The 22,387-nt window shown below is 40.6% G+C and overlaps 1 protein-coding gene across 1 annotated transcript in view; it reads left to right on the forward strand.

Annotated features, from left to right (window-relative positions):
* The first annotated feature begins 299 nt into the window (after positions 1–299).
* Positions 300–22,387, forward strand: part of SGK1 (serum/glucocorticoid regulated kinase 1) — a 110,913-nt gene continuing 88,825 nt past the window's right edge. Inside the window, exon 1 of the mRNA XM_068550934.1 lies at positions 300–790. Coding sequence (XP_068407035.1) covers positions 722–790 — 69 coding nt within the window. The 5' untranslated portion in view covers positions 300–721. The remainder of the gene's footprint in view (positions 791–22,387) is intronic.

Consider the following 22,387-nt stretch of genomic DNA (forward strand, 5'->3'; position numbering starts at 1 on the left):
AACGTTCTGCATTTTATATGAAAGTTTGATTTAAATGGTCCTAACAACAAAAAGAAAAGAAAAAAGCTATTAAAGTAACCCTCCCAAGGGGAGTCAACTGCTTTTCAGGGCTTCCTGCGCTGGTGCCTTCTCTCCATCCGCTGCTCAGATATTCGTGAATTGCTGCGTCTTCCAGCCCTGCTTTCTCTCTCCCTCTGCTTTTGTGGCGCGGCTCTCCCTCCCTCCCTCTGGCTTCTGGTCTTTCTTACTCCTTCTCTCAGCTGCTTAACTACAGCTCCCACTGGAACTTGCACAATCAAAAACAGCTCTCCTCTCCAGCAGCCTCCAGAAGCGCATCACCTGGAGCAGAGCGACTCGCCCAGTGCACCCGCCGCAGAGCGGCCAGGTAGCTGGGGCCGCGCAGGGGTTGCCCTTCTCCGGCTCCGCGGCAGCAGGAGCCTCTCCCCGGGATCCGCTGCATCCCGGGGTCCTGTAGCGGTGATGCCTGCGTTTCGGAGCAATGATGGAAAGAGAAGAGCCACTGCCGGTGACAACTGAGAGCGGGGAGAGGTTGCTGCAGTAGCCAGTGCTGCAGAATGTGTGAGTGAAAACCTGAGCCCTGCGAGATTCTCCATCCCGCTCGGTCTTCGTTAACTATCTCCAGGAGGCACACCGGGAACCAGATGCACTGACCAGGAAGGTGCCACCTGGATCTGTAACTGTGAACTCCCCACTGTGGAAAATGGTAAACAAAGACATGAATGGATTCCCAGTCAAGAAATGCTCAGCCTTCCAATTTTTTAAGAAGCGGGTAAGGACAGGTTTTGTCTGTTTCTTTTGTTTTCTGCTCTTGTCTGAAATGCCTTTGATTGCTTGCCTGAGGTAAGCCTAAGGTTCGGTTGCAGAGCCCTGAATGGATGCCGCGTGTCTGGTAGCAGTGGTCCAGCTAGGAAATATACCTGCCTTGACACAAATTTGTGGGTGGGGGCCCGGAAGAGTTGCTTTGGGAGGAGGGGGTTGGGCTGAGATGTCTTAAGGAAGGTTTAGAGCTGGGAATGGGAATTTCTCAATCAAAGCCACAAGATTACAAGCAGTTTCAAAGAGAATCGGCCTGGGTAGAGTTATGGCTAGCAATTTAGTCAGGGACTAATTCAGTAGCGCACTCTTGCTTTCTGTTAGCTTTGAAGGCTTCAAGTTTTCTCACACCTTTCATTCACTCAGTGTCAAGTGCTGCATTATCGTCTTCCTGCCTCAGAAGCAGCAGCTTCTAGCTTTCCAAATCCGTCCAGCCAATAACTTGCTGAGTCTCTATCTATGGTAAAAATAGCAAAGGACTAGAATGACCTTTTACAGAAATGATGGAATCTAGCATTTTAAATCCTCTATTTCAAGGATGCCTCAATTTTACTTGGTACAACTACCTTTCTTTTTTGTGGGCAGTCTGAATTCAAGTGATAATATGGGGTTATGCTGCTGTATACTTTTATTTCTTAAATTCCTTGTTCTATTCAGAGAGTTAATGTTACATTGCTTGTAAATGAGCAAAAAATTAAATAAATAAAGGGGGGGAGGTTCTTTTTTGTGTGTTTCACAATAAACTCAGTTCATTGTAATGGTCCCACTGGTGGTCTGTGTAAATCTGCAAATTTATACACAAGTGGGAGGTAAGAAATGAATGATTGTTAAGCAACTGATGACCGACGCTCTTATGGAGAGTTTCTTTAGCAACAGAAGCTTCCCTCAGTCCCCAGCTGCCCAGCTTATTTAATACCCTGGGGCAATTCCATCAAAATGGCTCTCTTCATTCATTCTTCTGTCCCTTCATTCAGGTCTTTTCTGTGCTGCTCCTGAAACATTAGCCCTTCACTTAAACCAGCAGCAGCACACAGTGAATTATACACTGGGCTGGACTACCCACCAAGTGGGCAAGCTGGGAAGGCAGGGCTGGGAACAGCGTGTCAGGCCAGGCCAGAGGGCTAACACAGGTTCCCACACGCCTGTGACTGAATTCTCATCAGTAAAGCAAAATCTTCCCTAAAGTCCAAGGGCCAAAACATATGCATTAAAACCAAAGCAAAACCCATGCTGCCCTGGCCGCTGCTCCTGGAGCCCCAGCAGCAGGCAAGGTCTCCCACTAGAGGAGACTCAAGTTGATTTTTTTAGGTTTTCTCTTATTTTCTTTGCTATTGAAATGTACTAATAACAATATTAATTTACTGTCTAGTTTCTTTTTTGCTTAAGAGCATGATTTACCAATAGCCTTCAGTTGGTGCCTCTGTAGACCTTGGATTTGACAAAGAACTAACCAGGGTACTGATGTCTAATCTGAGTACTTGCAGAAAGAACTTTACACCAAGATATCTGGCTGGCAGCTTCATCTGCCTTTGAACCTGGGTCTATCACTTGCTGGAGATAGGATCAGAAATCCCCCCTCCTGCTGTCCTTACTCTTCAAGGATAGAACTAAGCAGAATATGACTTTGTGTCAAGTCATGGATGGCCCTAATAATAAAGTCCTTGATTCTTGTCCATATGTTCTCTTTTCTGAAAGTTCTTTTCAGTTTGTACCATGACTTTGCTTTAGGTTTTGCTTTTCGTTTGTTTGTTTGGGATCTTTATTTACACAGCTAATATGTAAATAAATGTGTAAAACACTAAGATAATATCCAGGTAAATCCCTCCTCCTCCCTTCTCCAGAGGTAACTGTTGTTACTGTGTTAGTGTCTATCCATTCCAGATCTTTTCTATGCATCTGCATATACATTTATATACTAGAATGCCTTTGTTCCCAGCTAAGAATAATCCATTTTTCTTATATTCTATTGTTGAAGTTCCACACATTTCTGCACATTTTATTTTTAACCTACTTAGACAGTCTTACAAATTGAACCTTTGTGCCCACATTAAACCATGAATAGATCTTGGGAAAAAAGCCATAGGTTTTTTAGGGCTTACTTAAAACATGGAGGTTTGGACCCAAATTTTGATGGCAGAAAGCTTAAATAGTGTTTTCTATGCCTCTGAGACATTTCAAGAAGAGCGTAAGAAGGTCACAAAAGGGGAAGGCAGAATGATCCACCCTATCATTCATTTAGGATAGTAAGTGTAGCACCATTTATTGAGTGCTTACTGTGTTCTCGAAGTTATGGGTCAAGCGCTTTACATGTGTTAGCTCTTTAAACCCTCATAGTCACCCTATGAAGTAAGAAAGCTTATTAAATGTGCAAAGTATGGCTTAAAAGAGATTAAACAAACGGCCCAAGATCACTTAGCTAAAAAGTAGCAGAGCCAAAATTCAAACTTTCTTTGACCCAAAGCCCATGTTCTTAATCCATACTTTCTAATTCAAATCATGCTCCTAGGGACTTCCCTCCCTGGTGGTCCAGTGGTTAAGACTCTGCGCTCCCATTATAGGCGGCCCGCTGAGTTCAATCCGTGGTCAGGGAACTAGATCCCACATGCTGCAACTAAAAAAAAAAAAGATCCCACATACCTCAACAAAGATCTCGCAGGTGGCAATGAAGATCCCTCGTGCCACAAATTAAGACATGACACAGCCAAAATAAATAAATAAATATTTAAAAACAAACAAACAAACAAAATTATGCTCCCACCTTTTTTTTTTCCATAACAGAATCTTTTCTTTCCCCAAATGAAATCTTTATGCCATTACCCAATTTATAAAACCTATGAAGGCAGCCAGTCCTCAGCTGATGTCTCTTGAAGCTCCTTTCCAACCCTCAGTCATGACTGAGGCAGCTCTGGGGAACCCAGCTTCAAGGAACACAATCTGAAGAAAGGCATTCCCGGTGCTAGTTTCCCCAAATCCTTTGGATTGATGCTTTCCACGCTCATGTCTTAAAAGCTCAACTAAATCAGCTTTAGTTGAGACTTGCTAAGCTAACCTCAGTAAGAGTTCTGCTTTCATTCTCTATGTGTTAATGATAAATTAACATTAGATGCCAATGGATTATGTTTTATTCTTAGAATCTCTGAAAAATTTGTTTAAGATGAATGCAAAAATGTCCTTATCAGTTTTATTGTTACAATCCAAGAGCTTTAAAAGTTAACATGTATGCTAAAGATAATCCATTTTCATGGATTTAAAGATTTGTTCATGGTTCAGATTCTTGCATTATGACTCAGAAAACACCAACAAATGACGTTATCTTCAAACTTGATAATCCGTTTTGGAAATATGCTAGGTATGTAAAAAGACTTCTATACATCTTTTGTAACATTTCAAAGGATAACTAACCAGTATGGAATTTTGGATTTGGAATGCACCTTGGAAATTCTTTCATTGACCTCCCTATTTTAAAGATGTAGAAACTGAGTGCTTGGCAGGTGAATCACTTACTCAAATTAAAATGAGGCAAACCACCCCTCACAGGTAAGGTTTTCACTTCCAAATCAAGTGTGCTTTCCTCTTTATTATGCTCTCAAAGTAGTTCAGTGCTTTATGCCTTATTCATTCTTTTCTTTTTTTTTAGCAAATAGAGCAGGGACAAAATCCAGCTCTTGTCTTCCTAGAGCTAACTGCCTCATGACCACCGACTTTGACAGGACACAATTCTTGTCAAACTTGTCTTGACTCAGTATATGATACTTTTATGCTTTTGAGCAATCCCTTGCATTGCTCTTTACTAATGACACATTTTATAATAACTATCATTTATACAGCACTAATATCGCTGACCACTGTTCTAAGAGGCTTTCGTATACTACATATTTAATTTCTCAAACATGAAAAGTCTAAGGGAGATATTATTGTTATCCCACTAAGGGAGATATTATTGTTATCCCACTAAGGGAGATATTATTGTTATCCCAATATCACAGATGAAGAAGGTGAGGTGGACCGAGGAGGAGGAAGTAGTCTTACATCATACAGGTAGTTCGTGGCAGAGTTAGGGTTTGGGTCAAAGCATCTGGCTGCAGAGTCTGTATCCTTCACTGCTGTACATCCTGTCTGTGACGTCAAACAATCCAGCATGGTCAGAAGAGACATGAAGAGGTCTGATGGCCCTAGCTTCCTCCTTTCTCTAAAAATGATGGGGAACAAAGCAAAGGGTTTCAGCCTGGTTATGACGTTTCCTCTAGCAGAGCTGAGAGATGAAATTAACATGACTGAAGTGGTTATTCTCCACCACTGATCCATACACTGCATCCCTTTACATCTTATTTCCCTTTACTGTTCTATTATGTCTGCTTAAAGCAACTGAATTGGAATGATAACAAAGGTCTTTTTCTTATGTGAAGCCCTTTATGTCTTCTCAGGAGGCTAGAGTTTATTGAGTGTTTACTAAGGGTCAGGCCTTACTAGTGCAGCACTTTACTCACGTAATCGGCACAGTCACTCCATTATGCCCATTTCACAGCCAAGGAAACTGAGTCAGAGAAGTTAAGTAACTGGTCCAAGGTCATGGTGCTAGGAAGAGGTGTAGCCAGAATCCAAACTCAGGCAGTCGGCTTTAGCACCACCAGTATTTCCATTTGCCCCACTGGAGTGAATGGCCCTGAGGCTAACACCGCTTCAGGGTTAGCTCTTCCCACTGGATCACCTGTGAAGATGATCCGGAGAGGATTACTTTGTGGGGAGGCGGGGTGGGGGGGCGGTGGTCATAGCTGTGGAGAATTACATTTCCCACACGACTCCTCAGGGCCATAGGAATCAGAAGTCTGCGTCAGATTTCTCCAAGATATATTTGATCATACTTCCTGGAACCATGGTGGAGATTCCAATGGCTTCTACTGTGCTGTCTTCAGAAGTAGCTAAAATCTGAGCCCTTTGAGTCCCTCCTGTGTGCACTCGACAGCACAGTGCACTGTAATCTTAGGGCCCACCTGGATCTCCCACAGGGCAGGAAGGTCCTTAAGGACAGAGAACCCATTACCTTGTTCACTATATCCCCTACCAGTCAAACCATATTTGTTAAATGAATGTATGAATAAAATGAATAAATGAATCCTTATATTAACTGGTCCCTAATTCATTGCCTTTTCCTCCTCCTCCACTTTCTTCTGTCTTGAGATAGTTGAATGGCTTAGGGATCTAATGTATTTTAGTTCTCTCTGTGTTCGAATATGAATTCTATATAAATGAAGACCTTGAAAAATAACTTAAATCTGATTCAAAGACATGTTGTCACTACCCTTAGCAGCTGGCAGGGAAACTTGAACTCAGATCATTTAATGATCAATGACCACACCATAACTTCTTTTCTGTAATGCTTTTCCTGTCAGGACAAACAAGACAGACGTAGTCATGATTCACTAATCTCTTTTGATTTTATATTAATATAAATCACTGACTTCAACACTATACATTATGCATTACGTATTCTCCCACCTAGAATCCTTAAAATATTTTCCCAGTTATAGTTTTTCCTCATTTTTCAATGTGATCTTAGGAGCTACTGAGTGTGAAGAAAAGTTTGAACTCAAGAGGGCTTTTCTGCTTTGACCAGTGAGTCTTAGAGGGTTTGGACTGGAGCAGGGACTGGCTAGGTTTGGCTGTGCTGGGGGATTACTCTTCAATACCATAGAACGCAGGCAAGGAGTATCAGGTGTTTGTCACCCCAGCAGCTCTCAAGAAAGCCCATGAAGGACTTCCCTGGTGGCGCAGTGGTTAAGAACCCGCCTGCCAATGCAGGGGACACGGGTTCAAGCCCTGGTCCGGGAAGGTCCCACATGCCGCGGAGCTACTAAGCCCGTGCACCACAACTACTGAGCCCGTGTGCCACAACTACTGAAGCTCGCGCACCACAACAAAAAGTAGACCCTGCTCACTGCAACTAGAGAAAGCCCGCGCGCAGCAACGAAGACCCAATGCAACTAAAAATAAAAATAAAATTAATTAATTTTTTAAAAAAAGAAAGAAGGGCAGTTGCAACCACCTCCCCAGGTCCTTGGTCTAAGGGCAGGCGGACCCAGCAATTGCCCAGGTTCCTCTGGCAGCCTGCACAGTGAGCTGGCAAATTTTAAAAGCTTCTGTGTGGGAGAAAGAGGAGAAGGAGGCAGGAGGAGGACAATGGGGAGAGCAGACAGCCAAACGAGCTGGGTGCTGCCTCAGCTTCCTTCTGCAGCGGCTCTGGCGTTCGCAGAAAGAATTGCTATTAGAGTTTGTTTTCTCTCACACCTATTTCTTCGCAGCTTTCTAAAATGATTTCGTAAGTATTTACAACAAAGGGAAATGAAAATCAGGGCTGTAACTAGGATGGTAGGAGACTCTTCCCCTTGGTGGTTCAAGATGCCAAAATATTACTCTAATTGCCTTCCAGAGCCTGCTGTGAAATTTTTCTGGGAAGAGTCCGCTGCGCTATTTTTATAGCATTGGGGTCACCTTGGTCTCTTTTTTCCTCCTAGGTCAGGGCATTCACTCAAAATGCCATTTGTTTGGGGAATGACTGGTCCTAAGGTTCTTTTCTTTTACTCTTCACTCTTCCTCTTCTTCCTCCTTTTCTTTTTCTTCTTCTTTTCTCTTTTTTTTTTCCTCCCTCCACCCATCTCCCTCTCTTTCTCTTCTGTCTCTGGAGGATAAGCACACATCAAGGCCAAAGAGAGAAAAGCCTGACATGAAATAGCCCTAGATTCATCTTGCATGGAGAACAGAGAACCCGTGTTCTTCTAACCCAATGCCTTCAGGAATATCTCGCCATCTCCGAGGCTGTTAGAGTGAAATGGGCCAGTAAGGAAGATCCTGACAGCTCCAAGGTCTTAGTTTCTAGAAATTGCAAGGTGAAAAAGGCCCCAAAATAGTTAAAACACTTTAAGACTCAAATCTTTGTAAGATCAACATTAAAACATAGCAAGAAGGAAAAACAATCAAAGTTAATTGACAAGTAAAAATATGTATTTTCAATGTTTTTAGTCACAAACGTCATCTTTTCTATAGAATGCTCTTTCTGAAAATTGACTGAATTTCCTTTGAACCCTGAATCTTTCTAGATCTGTGATAATTTGGGTTATATTGTAGAAAAAAAAAAGTGTAAGAAAGAAAACTGTGAGTATATAGCTTCTAGAGTAGTTAAAAAGATTCAAGGAAAGCTAAGCAGCAAAACAGTGGAGAGGTTGTGTAAAAGTAAAGACATTAAAAATGAACAATATATAACAATAAAATATATATAACAATAAAAATGTTATATATATAACATCTATCAACAATATATGTTATGTATATATAACATATATCAATATATGTTTAATGGATCAATAAAAACAATTAAAAGGGCTTGGGGAGATGGTGTGATTGTAATAACAAAACTCAGTTAAACAGAGAGGGTATTGATAAAGAGAGAGATTAAGAATTTAAGAAAATCTTGGTGTGTTTTCCACTGCTTTCAATAGAACTAGAACCCAAGGCCTTAATGAATTAAAATACTTTAACGCAGGTAGTGAAATGATGCTTTTGTTTGGTCAGGCTTGGTAGAAATTAGATTTGAGCACTGAACTCTAAACTGCGTTCTATTTTGATGACTAGTTTGGCATTTTTATGATGCTAGATGCAAATAATTTTTTTAATATCCTTGTAACAAGTTGGAGGGCTTGATATATGAACACCCATATCTTGTACATCAGTTTTACTGTGATTAACCAGAAAAGCTGAATGAATATATTAGTAGTTTACTGAAGAATATGTTTAATGGGATTATAAAGCTTAAGGAGTTAAGAGATATCAAAGACATCTATGGCACTTAATTCGTGGAGGTAGATTATAAAATTTCTAATTCATCTCTTGGTGAGAAGTAAAAATAGCTTCCAGAAACTATCTTTGATTTTCATGGGGAAATAGAGTTTGCATTAGTTTCTTAAGGCTGCCGTAACAAAGTTCCATGAACTGAGTGGCTTAAACAATAGAAATGTATTGCCTCACAGTTCTGGAAGCTTGAAGCTTCAGAAGAAGGGGTCAGCAGAGTTGGTTCCTCCTGAGGGCTCTGATACACGCCTCTCTTCTGGGCTTGTAGATGGCCATCTTCTCTGTATGTCTTCCCTCCATATGTATCTGTCCAAATTTTCCTTTCTTATAAGGACACTAGTAAGTTGAACTAGGGACCACCTTATTTTAACTTGGTTACTTCTGTTAAGACTTTATCTCCAAATAAGTTCACATTCTGAGGCTCTATGGTTAGGACTTCAGTATAATAATTTGGGGGGGACACAGTTCAACCCATAACAGAAGTTTTTCCTTATCATTGAAACTTCAGTTATATCTGAAATGGAGGAACATCCCAATAGGATGGGCTCTAAGGTATAATTTTTTACTTTGTTAAAATTATTTGTAAATTCTAGCAAGCAAAATATTGCAGAAAATCTATAACACTGGAGAGTATCAGGTGAGACAGAGAGGTTTGGCACACAAGAATATGTTTTTAAAAAGATGGTGAGGACTTCCCTGGTGGTGCAGTGGTTAAGAATCCGCTTGCCAATGCAGACGACACGGGTTCGATCCCTGGTCCGGGAAGATCCCACATGTCACGGAGCAACTAAGCCTATGTGCCACAACTACTGAGCCCACGTGCTGCAACTACTGAAGCCCGTGCACCTAGAGCCCGTGCTCTGCAACAAGAGAAGCCACCGCAATGAGAAGCCTGCGCACCGCAAAGACCCAATGCAGCCAAAAAAAACCGGTGGTGATGTGTTGGAAGTGGGAATAGTAACTGGGAAAAAAGTGCTGCTAAATGTTATGTAATAAAGCTTTAGGAGTTATATGGCTGATAAGATGTCTAATACAGCATCAAAAACTTACAACTAATGATGTATCAATATCGGTTCATTAATTGTAACGAATGTACTATACTAATGTAAGATGTTAATAATAGGGGAAATTGGGTACAAGTATATGGGAGCTCTCCATACCATCGCCTCAGTTTTTCTGTAAATCTAAAACTATTCTAAAAAAAGAGGTTCATTAAAAAATTTAAAAGGCAAAAACAAACAAACAAACAAAAAGCTTACAACTAAGTAATAACGATCTGTAAATGAATTTCTCCAAAGAACATCAATATAATTGCTCTCTCTTCCAACCACTTAGCCTCAAAGATTAAATGTTACATAGTAAGAACCAGGACCTGGCACTTACTGTATACAGGGCCTTGCTTATCAGCTTTGGCAAAGCAGTCATATCTAATTTATTTGTCTATTAGTCAGCTTCTACATAAAAGGGCCTGCACCTTCTCACCTTGCCACTAATAAGATGGTGAGGCCATTGCTAATAATTAGTCTTCCAGGACAAAATGAACACATTAAATCAGGCATTTGAGAGTAACCCTTCGACCTAATCTCAATTAGATGGAATTTTTTTATCTGGTATCTTGACAGTTATCTCTTGTATTATGTATTTTATTCTTTTCCAAAAATCAGAAAATTTCTACAATGCCTTTTTTCCTAAAGTCATTATCTTTCAAACAATAGGTTCAGTATGTGTTGAAAAGCCTCCTTTTTTTTGTTTTTATAGTATCATCATCAACAGCCAACATGAATTGAGCACCTATATGTGTTAGGCATTATGGTAGGAATGCAGATATAAGAAATTATATTTTCCTTTAACAAGGACCTACTATATAGCACAGGGAACTGTACTCAATATCTTGTAATAATCTCTAAGGAAAAGGAATCTGAAAAATAATATGTGTGTGTTTGTGTGTGTGTGTGTGTGTGTGTCTATAAACTGAATCACTTTGCTGTACATCTAAAGCTAACACAACATTGTAAACCAACTATACTTCAATTAAAAAAAAAAAGAAATTATATTTTCCTTTAGTCTCTACGTCTTACCCCATCCCCAAGAACTTGGATCACATCTCCCTGTTATATATATACTCTTTATAGCACCTTGTACTTTTTTTTCATGACACCTGTAAATCTGTAATCACATATTGGTGTAGCTATTTAATGAATGTCCTTTACATTAATTAATATCCTCCTAGACTATGACCTCTATGAGGGCAGGGACCTTCTCTCTCTTTTGCTTCCAGTTATACCCTCATGGTTTGGCACCTGGAGGGTTATCAATACATCCTATTGAAACAAATAAAATGATAGGATATTATGAAATTCTGATTATGGGGGAGAGGAGAGAGGAGTTAATCTTAAAACCCACATTGAAGTGAAAAGTCCCTTACATTTTATTCTGCTTTGTTTTAAACGGAGGCATATGTGAAGACTCCGTGTCTGAGACACATTTGTATTCTAAATGACATCTCTTTGGAAGCTGTTTTCTTTTCTATCATTTACTGTTCCCTGTGAAGAGATCCACATAATAAATTGTCCTTATAATTTAGCAGTAGGCTAAAGATTTTTCTTCTCTGAAAGAAATCACACTCAGCATGATATAATCCCACAGGTTTGCCTCAGTTGCCAGGAAACTCAAAGCTAAATTTAAAGGTAAATTTCAGTTGAACAAATTAGACAAATCTTTAGAAATGACTTCTCAGTTGCTGAATTTGGTTTTGAGCTTGTGTTTGTATTTTAACTCTCTTTGTTATATGTATCTCATTGTAATCTGCCTCAGATGGTCTTAAAAGTAAGATAGATGGTATATAATATAAATAAAAAAGCAAAAAGGACTTATCAGGGACAAGTTCCAAATATTAAAAGTGGCTAAAGATTACACAAATGCATCACTATGGTGATACACAGCACGCACAGAAGAAATGTAGTTCTAGACTATGAAGTGCTTTTCTGCTAGCTTTTCTTCTTGAAAATGCTGCTTGCCTCAGACCTACTGAAATTAACCACTGGACAACAGAGCTAACGTTTAAACTGTAGGTTCATTATCTCGGCTGTCCTATGTAAGCCACTGGGACTCAAAGTAAAACTATAGGAATGTTTACTCTCTGTCCCACCAAAGTAGAGCATATTTTTCCAAATCATATCAAACCGTACTAAATTTATGTTGTTTACTGTTGCATAACAAAATACCCCCAAAAAAGTACCCCAAAATTAGTGATCAAAACAACCTCCCCCCTTTTTTTTTTTTGCTTATGATTCTATGATTAGGAATTCACATTGACTTATTAGGACGGCTCTGCTCCATGATGCTGGCTGGGTCATTCCTTGGCTGCGTTCAGCTGGTGGCTAGGTTGGGCCGGAAAGTCCAAGAAAGCTTCACTCTCGTGTCTAGTGCCTCATTGCTCCTCTGTTGGCCTCTTTCTCTCTCCATGTAACTTAGCCTTCCTTAAGCATCAGGGGCTTAAGACAGTCAGACTTCTTAGAGGGCCGCTGGCTTCTAAGAGGATGGGCTCCAAGAGAGAAGTGGAATCTGCCAGTCTCGTAAGGCCCAGCCTTGGAAGTCCTACAGTGTCATTTCCACTGCATTTGATTCATTAAAAAAGTCACTGGACCAGCTCAGATTGGAGAGATAGAGACATAAACTCCACCTCTCAATGGGAAGAGTGACAATTTACTTTTGCTAACCACTGAATGTTCCTATTTGTGCCACTGTGACATGGCATAATTTTCCAAATTGTGTCCAATTTTACTGATTTTATCTCTAAATTTTTAAAGTCAAAACATTTTCAGTTACACTAAAAAGTAGAAGAAACACCCAAACCGTTATAGGAGAAAGCTGTTAAGGACTCCTAATAGGGATCAGACAAAGCCAATAGGATTCTTACCTACATTCTTACCAGCTTTGTAACATTGGACAAGCTATGGAAATTTCTAAGCCTATTGACTTATCCGTAAAATGGGTTTAATGACAACACTTAGCTCTTAGAACTGTTGGGAGGATTAAATGACATAACGTGTGTAAAGCATTTAGCCCCAGTACCTGGTACATACTTAGAGCTCAAAGCATGTTAGATATTATCAAGACAGACCTCAAAATTATGACCTACCTTTCTAGCCTACTTTTCTACATTTTTTGTTATGGTGTATGTTGTGATTTTACTCATGGGCCTACTTGTAGACACGCTGCTCTCAAACCTCTTTGCTTATGGATTTTATTGCTTAAAGGTCATTTCTCAAAAGACATCTGCATGGTCAGTAAACTCACACTTTTATTGAGTTATTTAGATGCTTCCAGAGGCTTAGGAATTAGTGAACATAATTAATTTATCTTCTATAGATACTTCTCCCTAGAGCAACTGCAGAGGTCCAGCTTCATTACCAAAATGATATTTCATTTACCCAAGATCTCATTAAATCAAATGACACCAAATTACTCTGCTTCCTTAGCTATATGTGCACAAAGCACCGAGGAAAGAACAGATACCCAAACCCGTAGGTCCAACATGTAATCAGTTATTAATGACATTCGATCTGAATTTAATGCCAGGTTTTCCTTTCTAATCTGTCTTGCATTGCCAGCCAAGACTTGAGATGAGCTTGAAATTCTAAATCAGAACGCCCTGTAACTCATGAACACTCAGATGACCTTTAAAATTCTTTTTTGGCCCCCTTTCATGAAAATATTTCTTGTTAAAGGCTCAAAAGCTTATACTGCAATGGATTTTCATCCCTCTGAACTCTAAGATCAAGTTTTTTGGTATTTCTCTTGTCGTGTGGACACTTACGCATCATCTCAACTTTCCCTTTCTTGGCATGCCTCCAGGTGGACCACTCTCCCGTGAAAAGTCCTGTGACACAGCACTGGCCAGGCTCTTCTCCTACCTCTGGGCTATTTCTTAGTCTCCTTTCAGGCTCCTCCTCTCCATCCTAGGGGTATATGGGAGTGGCTCAGGCTGAGTGGTTGGCTAACTCGCCTGTCTCCCTGTCTCACCGTCTCTTTCTCTTTTCTCTCTCCCTCTGGTTCTCTATCTTTCTCACTTTCCCATGCACCCTCCCTCCTCTCCCCTTCCTCCTCTTGCAGCGCACAAATTTATTCATTCCTGTGCTTCAAATACAATCCATATGTCTTTCTTAAATTTATCAGTTCTCGGGACTTCCCTGGTGGCAGAGTGGTTAAGAATCAGCCTGCCAATGCAGGGGACATGGGTTCAAGCCCTGGTCCGGGAAGGTTCCACATGCCGCAGAGCAACTAAGCCTGTGCGCCACAACTACTGAAGCCCGCGTGCCTAGAGCCCGTGCTCCGCAACAAGAGAAGCCACCACAATGAGAAGCCCACGCACCACAAAGAAGAGTAGCCCCGACTCGCCATAACTAGAGAAAGCTCGCGCACAGCAACGAAGACCCAACACAGCCAAAAATAAATTAATTAATTAAAAAAGAAATGATCAGTTCTCTAAACGTCCGATTCCTATTCCCACTTGCCTACTTAATATTCCCATTCAAATGTCTCACAGACACCATGAATTAATCATGTCCAAAAATTAAACTCTTGATTTTCCTTCCTATCTAATTTTACTCCTTCCCCAATTTTCCCCAGCTCAGGAACTGAAATTACCATCGACTAATTCATTAGAGCCAGAAACCTAAACATTATTCCTCTTTCTTTTCTTCCAACATCAATGCAATAAATTCATCAGCACATCATACTGAGTTTACCTCTAGAACAGATTTTGTTTTTAATCCCCCTCTCTTTATCTCCAGGGCCTTGGTGCAAGCCACGCCCACCACCCCATCTTATGAATTCTTTAATAAAGTCTTTACTCTCGTTTCTAAATCTACTCTTCCCCGCCTTACACCTCCTTGACTGTCCCCTGAAGAAATCACAGCACTTTAGTCAGATTATAGTAGTGAGGTTTTCTTGAGGAAAAAAGGCAGTGAAAGAGAATAGAACTTCCCCAGAGTCTTACAGAGAAGTGGCAAACTTGACATTAAAAGCTGGGCTCCTTCTTTGTGGCAGTAAACTCTTTTACCCTCTCAGATATCCCCTGTTGTGGTTTAGTTTTCTCCTTTTCTTGATTTACTTTAGTTTTTTGAATTAAAGAAGCACTTTATTTTGTGAAGAACTGAGGTATTTGGACCCTCTTGAGAATAGCGGATGCTGATCTGCTTTAGCTTAAATTACATTATTCATCCCCACCTACCTCAGGGCAAAAGAAAGTCATAGGGATTAGAAAAGCTACCAGAGGCTCCAAAACCCTGTCGGAAGGAAGTGGCCTGAGTCTTCCTCTGAAACTAGAATAAACAGACATATCCAAACATTGAGTATTTCCAAATTGGAAATCTTTTTTCCATATTGGAAATCTTTGTTAAGTGGTTTATGAAACAGAAGCTTAAAATAATGTTAGGGACCATATTTTTTATGAGTTTTACTGTAGTGTCAACTGACCACTTTGGATAGTTTTCAAAGTCCTCCATATTCTGGACACATTCAGCATCCTTTATACCTTATACGCTACACTCGCTGGCATAACTCGTCACCTTTATTATCTCAGGAACTGGGCCTCCATCTTGTCATTCTTGCCCTTCTTCCACCTGAAAAGTCCTTCTTTTGCCCACCCCTCACCCTTACCCTACTCTTTGCTAAATTCTACACATTTTTTCCAGAGTCATCTGTAGTTCCACGTGATCCATGACACTTAACCAGCTGCTAGGAATTGTACGGGTTGCTTTCTTCAAATGCCTCTTCAACTCTTAGTAAACACTGACTTATAATAATTACCCTTTTCTGATTGATTATAATATACGAACACAAGTAGCATTTTCATAGCACTTAATTTAGAAGATGTTCAATGATTTCTTTCTCCCTGTGTCTCACAACTCAGGAATGCAGGAGTCCTTAGCCTTTTTTTACCAACAAGGATACTGGGCATCAGAGAGGTTATGTAACTTCCCCATGGTCACACAGATAAGAAGGCCCACATCAGTTGGTGACATTTGAGAGTCTCTTTCCATTACATCACATCACTTCTCTAGCAACTGTTGTGGTTTTCCCTGGGTATCTTATACTCATCGTCTGTTACTGCAGGAACTTCAGAAAATGGAAATAGAGTTCTTTATTTTCACGCTAGCATTGTCAGATTCTTTGGTCTAGGAGTAGGAGGGAATCCACTTTTGTCAATACTATCTTCTAAATAGCTTTCTGCTCCCACTTCCCTTACTTATTGAGAGTCTGCACTGCCGTTTCCCTAGCTCAGGCCACCTCCACCCTTCCCTGGAGAACCGCCACCACTGCCAAAGTGGCCTCCTGCTGTCAGTCTTGCCCCACGGCACCCTCCAAACTTCAGTCTAGAAGAATTTTCTAGACCACAGGTTAGAGCTTGATATACCTGTGCTTAAAACATTTCAATGGTTCATCATAGCTCTCAAAATAAATTCCTAATTCCTTTTTGTTGCATATAAAACTTACTAAATGGGTCCCTTGCTTAATCCTCTCACCCCTCATGTCTTTCCCTTTCTCCTTCCCCTTCTTTATCCACTGAATTCCGGTCTCCAAGCAAGTTGAGTAACTTAATTTTTTGCATCTACACCATCCTGCCGTCAGTCCTGGGGCTCATCAGCTGGGGTTTACAGACCCCTTGCAGGGAGAGAGATGTCTATGGATGGAATCCAGAAACTTGGATGGAAAGACTTACAAGTTTATTTTCACCAAATTCGAACTGAACTTTAGTATTTCCTCCAGTTATGAATGAAACCAACAAATGACAGTACTATTACCAGGATCTGTAATTTTATCACTAACAGAAATCACAGATATTTTCATATCACATGACAATTTTTGAAGATACTAAATATATCATGTATGATTATCATTACCGAGAAGTTTACAGTAGTTATCAGTTCTCATCTAAACCTTGTTACCTAATACATCAAGAATCACATGTAGTATTGAGTATTTATATAGTACTGAAATATTTTTTAAAATTTTGCTAACTATAGTTTAATACAATTGATTGCCTTTGTAATCCTATGGTTTTTACTTTATTCATTAAAAACTTATTCTAGGGACTTCCCTGGTGGCACAGGGTTAAGAATCCGCCTGCCAATGCAGGGGACACGGGTTCGAGCCCTGGTCCGGGAAGATCCCACACGCCTTGGCGCAACTAAGTCCGTGCGCCACAACTACTGGGCCCGTGTGCTGCAACTACTGAAGCCCATGTGCCTAGAGCCCGTGCTCTGCAACAAGAGAAGCCACTGCAATAAGAAGCCCGTGCACCGCAGCGAAGAGTAGACCCCACTCGCGGCAACTAGAGAAAGCCCACGCAGCAACGAAGACCCAACACACCCAAAAATAAATAAATATAATAAATAAATTTATAAAAAAAAAAAAAAACACCTTATTCTAGGAAGGGACCTCTAGGTTTCACCAGACTGTCAGAAGGGTGAAAGCCTCAAAAAAGGCAAGATCCCCTGTCGTTGTCATTCCCCTTCCCTAGAATGTTCTTTTGACCTTGAACTCCACACTCGACCTGGCCAACACTCACTCATTCCTGAGGGCGGGATTTAAAGGTAGCCCTTGAAAGTCCTTTCCCTGATGCTCCAAGATTGGGAGAACTTCCTGTCTGCTTCGTTAGCAGTGAACTTTGCTCAGTTATGGGCTGATTTCACTATGGTACGATTATCTTTCAACCAATTGACTCTAACACACACACGAACTCTTTGAGGCCAGACCAGTGGCTTTATCCCTGTTATATCCACCATGCTCAAAACGTAGAAGTGCTCAGTGGTCCTCTGTTCAACTGATTCTTGCCCCATTTTAGCGACATGCCATCCTGAGCCATTCATTCATACAAACATTTATTCTGAATTTCCTAGGTCCCAGGGACTTTCTAGGCACTGGAAATGAAGCAGAGAATAATACAGAAATAAATTCCTGACCTAGATGCTTACATGCTCATGAAGTGAGCTAGTCAATAAGCAAAATTTAGGAAGTAAAACACTCCAGTCACAAAAGAACAATACTGTGTGATTCCTCTGGTGTAAGGTACCTAGAGTAGTCAAATTCATAGAGACAGAGAGTAGAATGGTGGTTGCCAGGGGCAGAGGGGCAGAGGGGGATGAAGAGTTACTATTTAACAGGTACAGCATTTCAGTTTAGGAAGACTGGTCTGGAGATGGATGGTGCTGATACCACAACAATGTGAATGAACTGAACTGCACACTGAGAAATGGTTAAAATGGTAAATTTTATGTTATGTATATTTCATCACTATTTTTCAAAAGTAAAACACACTATACTAGGTGGGAAATGTGCTGGAGAAAAGTAAAGATGGGAAGAGGGGAACAGGAAGGGCTGAGAGGTAAGAGGCTGGGATAGGCCTCACGGCCACAGGATTTCTTGCTTGTTTTGCTCAAGACCTGAGCTACAGGCACAAAAACCACCTGTTTGGAAGAAGATTCAGAAAGACCTAAATCTTCCATGTGATCATCAGTGGGTATAAAAGCAGAGCTTTTGTAATATGTGTTGCTTAATTCCCAAGAACTGGATGCCTTTCATTCCTCTAGCACCTTCTGGGAAAAGCATACAGTCAGTGAGTGAAATCCTCAGGAAGAATACTGGCATCTCAAATTGTTATTTGGACCTACCATTTATCTTTCCCCCTCCACTTTTCGGTTTGACATAAGCACTTCTCTGCCGTGCGTCATCAAAGAACTGAGACCATTTGAGGAGGTGAATATGATTCGTTTTTGAAAATAAGATAATTATGTCTCTCATGTCCTCATAAATCACCTTAATATCCATGTTTCCGTGAGTTTGGTTTTATACTATTTACTTTTCTTACTCACAAAGATAATCAGTGGGGAGTCCAAGTCTAATTGTAATCTTTCTGTAAGCGGTCTGACTTCTGTTCTTTTTTTATTAAAATACAGGCTTTTATTTAAGTAAATATTATCAAATTTTGAGGTTTAAAGGTTTGATATTAAAGTTTGATTTACAAAATATCAAAACAACCAGTTATAAAGTGAAACTTCTATCTAATCAAGATGCTTTGGGCTTTGCAGTATCAACCATACAGCCTAGCTGATTTTTTTTTTTTTTTAAGGTAGTTTGACAAATAAATAAACACAGACCTTCTAATACTCTTGTTTGCCTTTAACCTAAATGTTCTGCCATTTAGGGACACCTCGACCAGCAAAGCCTTATGAAATATTCAGTTTACTACTCTTTTGTAATGTGTTCTTAGTTAGTTGTAACCGTTTAAGATTTTAAAAATTTACGAATCTTTCTCAATGAAATAGTGAGACTTTTACAGCTTATTGGAAATCGGCAAATTATGAGTCATCTTATATTGTCTAGATCCTAAAGTATAGATTGTCAAAGCTGATTTCATTAAATATTAAAAGTATTCTTTCCCTCTTCTCACTGTCTTCTGAGACACTCAGACAAAAAAACATGGAGTTTAGCTGAGAACACAGCCTAGAAACAAGCAAGTTATCTAATTATGAGATGACACGTGACTTAGAGAACAAGCTTCCATGACCATGGTGCTGCCATTAATTTCCCTCTTTGGGTCTTTTTTAATTCTTTCAAATGGGAACCCTTTGACATTTTGATCATTGTGAAGATGTATTAGTAGCACTTCTAACATCCTTAGAAAATGGAAGTATTTAAGTAATTGCTAAATCAGAGCCCTTGACTGAATACGTTATCAGCTTCAGGGTTTTAAGGTCAGTAATCTCTAGTGTCCAAACCTTTTTTTTTAATACTTTTTAAAAATAAATTTATGTATTTATTTATTTTTGGCTGCATTGGGTCTTTGTTGCTGCGTGCGGGCTTTCTCTAGCTGCAGCGAGCGGGGGCTACTCTTCGTTGCGGTGCACGGACTTCTCATTGCGGTGGCTTCTGTTGTTGCAGAGCACAGGCTCTAGGTGCACGGCCTTCGATAGTTGAGGCACGTGGGCTCAGTAGTTGTGGCTCACAGGCTCTAGAGCGCAGGCCCAGTAGTCATGGCACACGGGCTTAGTTGCTCTGCGGCATGTGGGATCTTCCCAGACTAGGGCTCCAACCCGTGTCCTCTGCGTTGGCAGGTGGATTCTTAACCACTGTGCCACCACCAGGGAAGTCCCTAGTGTCCAAAACTTTTAAAAATAATTTCTTTCATAATTCAGATGCATTTTGAATCCTTTTCACGCTTTTCTCCTCTATCTATAATCTGTTTAATTTAATATTTGTAAAATGATCCCTTCTCCTATAACATGTAATCTACTCCTGGACTTTATCTTCAGAATGAAGTTCATTTGTGCAGAGTAATGAACTCCCAGGTTTCATTAAAAGGAAGTAATTTAACTTATCTGAGTCTTGCTTTCCTCATCTGTAAAATGGCAGAAGCTCTTTTCCCCTCTAAGAATACAATTTGCGAGAAACGATTTGCTCTCTTGGTGTAATTTGTAACTATACACACACCCACCACTCTCCTACAGCATAGGACCCGATGAATTCTCATCTGGACTCCTTCCAAAGGCTCCTAACAGGGCTCTCCATTGCCTAGCTCTCCTCATCCCAAACTGTCCCGCACATGACTAAGCTGCAGATAAATATTTAATATGCAAGGGACAGGTGTGGACCTGGCTTCTCCAGAATTCATTTCAAACCCTTAAGCTCAAGGTCCTCAGCAACATGTCACCATCAGACCTTTCCCACTTTCCCTTCTTATCCTTCTCCCCTCCACCTCCTGCCTCTCCCCCTTTCCCTTTTTCCCTCCTCCCCCTTCTTCTTTTTCTTCTCCTTCTTCCGCTTCCTCTTTCTCTTCCTCCTCCCCCTCCCCTTCCCTTCTTCTTCTTTCTTTTCTTCCCCTTCTTCTTCTTCTTCCTCTTCTTCTTCTCCTTCATGTTCCCTGCAATTGTTCATCTGTTCATTCAAATGTCTTTACTGAGGACTGACTATCTGAGCACTCCTCTAGGTGCTAGAAGCAATCATGAGCCAGAAAGTTCCAGGCAGGGCAATGCTTATGTAAAGACCTAGGTGGGAAGAAGTAGGGAATTCATGAGAAGAGGCATATAGCCTGTGCAGCTGGAGCAGAGAGCCTGAAAGTAGGGGATAAGTTTGGAGTGTAAAGTAAAAAAACTCAATAGAACCTCATAGACCTCCTTAAGGAGTTGTGTCATTATTCTGAGCACAAGGAGAAACTCCATTGATTGAACTGAGCTGTAATTCCCTGCAATTTTCCTCCCCCAAGTTGGTGCTTCTACAATTTCTAAAGTGTGAACTACACTCTTCATCTCTCCAACTCACAAGCATTATCTAGAACACCAATTTCAAAAGCCATCTCCTCCATGGAAAAGTTCCTCCTCTCCCTAAAACAAATGAGCTTGTATTGTAGTCATTTATGTCTTTATCTCTTCCAAGTACTAGACCTATAAGGTCTGATATGGTAGCTGCCAGCTACAGGCGGTTATCGAACACCTGAAATGTGCCTAGTCTGAATTGAGATGTGTTGTAAGTTAACCTACATACCAGAGGTTCAAGGCTTTTAAGAAAAAAAAAATATATATATATATATATTGATAGCTTATAACTATATAAACTCATTGATAGTTTCATGTTGACTACATTTTGAAATGATAATATTTGGATATATTGGGTTAAATAATTATATGATTAAAATGAATTTCCTCTTTCTTTTTGCTTTATTTAATGTAGCTAGAGGAACATTTTAATTTTAATTTTTTTAATTTATTTATTTGGCTGCATCTGGTCTTAATTGCGGCACACAGGATCTTTTGTTGCGGCCCACGGGCTTCTCTCTAGTTGTGGCGCGCAAGCTCCAGAGCACATGGGCTCAGTAGTTGCGGCACAAGGGGCCTCTAGTTGTGGCACGTGGGCTTAGTAGCTACAGCATGCGGGCTTAGTTGCCCTGTGGCATGTGGGATCTTAGTTCCCTGACCAGGGATCGAACCTGCGTCCCCTGCATTAGAAGGAGGATTCTCAACCACTGGACCACCAGGGAAGTCCCGGAACATGTTTTTTTTTTTTTTTTTTTTTTTTGGCTGCCTTGGGTCTTCATTGTTGCGTGCAGGCTTTCTCTAGTTGCAGTGAGTGGGGGCTACTTTTCATTGTGGTGTGTGGGCTTCTCATTGTGGTGGCTTCTCTTGTTGCGGAGCACGGGCTCTAGGAGCACGGGCTTCAGCAGTTGCGGCACCCGGACTCAGTAGTTGTGGCGTACGGGCTTAGTTGCTCTGTGGCATGTGCGATCTTCCTGGACCAGGGATCGAACCCATATCCTCCACATTGGCAGGCGGATTCTTAACCACTGCACCACCAGGACTGAAGTCCCTGGAACATTTTAAATTACTTTTGTGGTTCACATTATATTTCTAGTGAGCAGCACTCTTCCGGACTATAGACTTCCTGAATAGTGAGTGTTTATTCAATTATGCATCTGTTTATCTCCCTAACTAAGCAACACACTAGCTTGTCCATAGTAAATATTGTTTTAAATTCATTGCCATTCTCTAAAGTATTTTTTAAAAGTACTTTGCAATTTTAGTACACTACCTACTTTCCATTTGAGAAGTATAGCCACAACTCCACAGTGAGAATAATGGGTGGGGAGGGGGACAGGTTTGCCCCTTAGCCCTGAGAAGGTTAATGTACAGAACACATGTGGTGTGACCATGGC

Source organism: Eschrichtius robustus, chromosome 9, assembly GCF_028021215.1.
Source record: "Eschrichtius robustus isolate mEscRob2 chromosome 9, mEscRob2.pri, whole genome shotgun sequence".
Lineage (NCBI taxonomy): Eukaryota > Metazoa > Chordata > Mammalia > Artiodactyla > Eschrichtiidae > Eschrichtius > Eschrichtius robustus.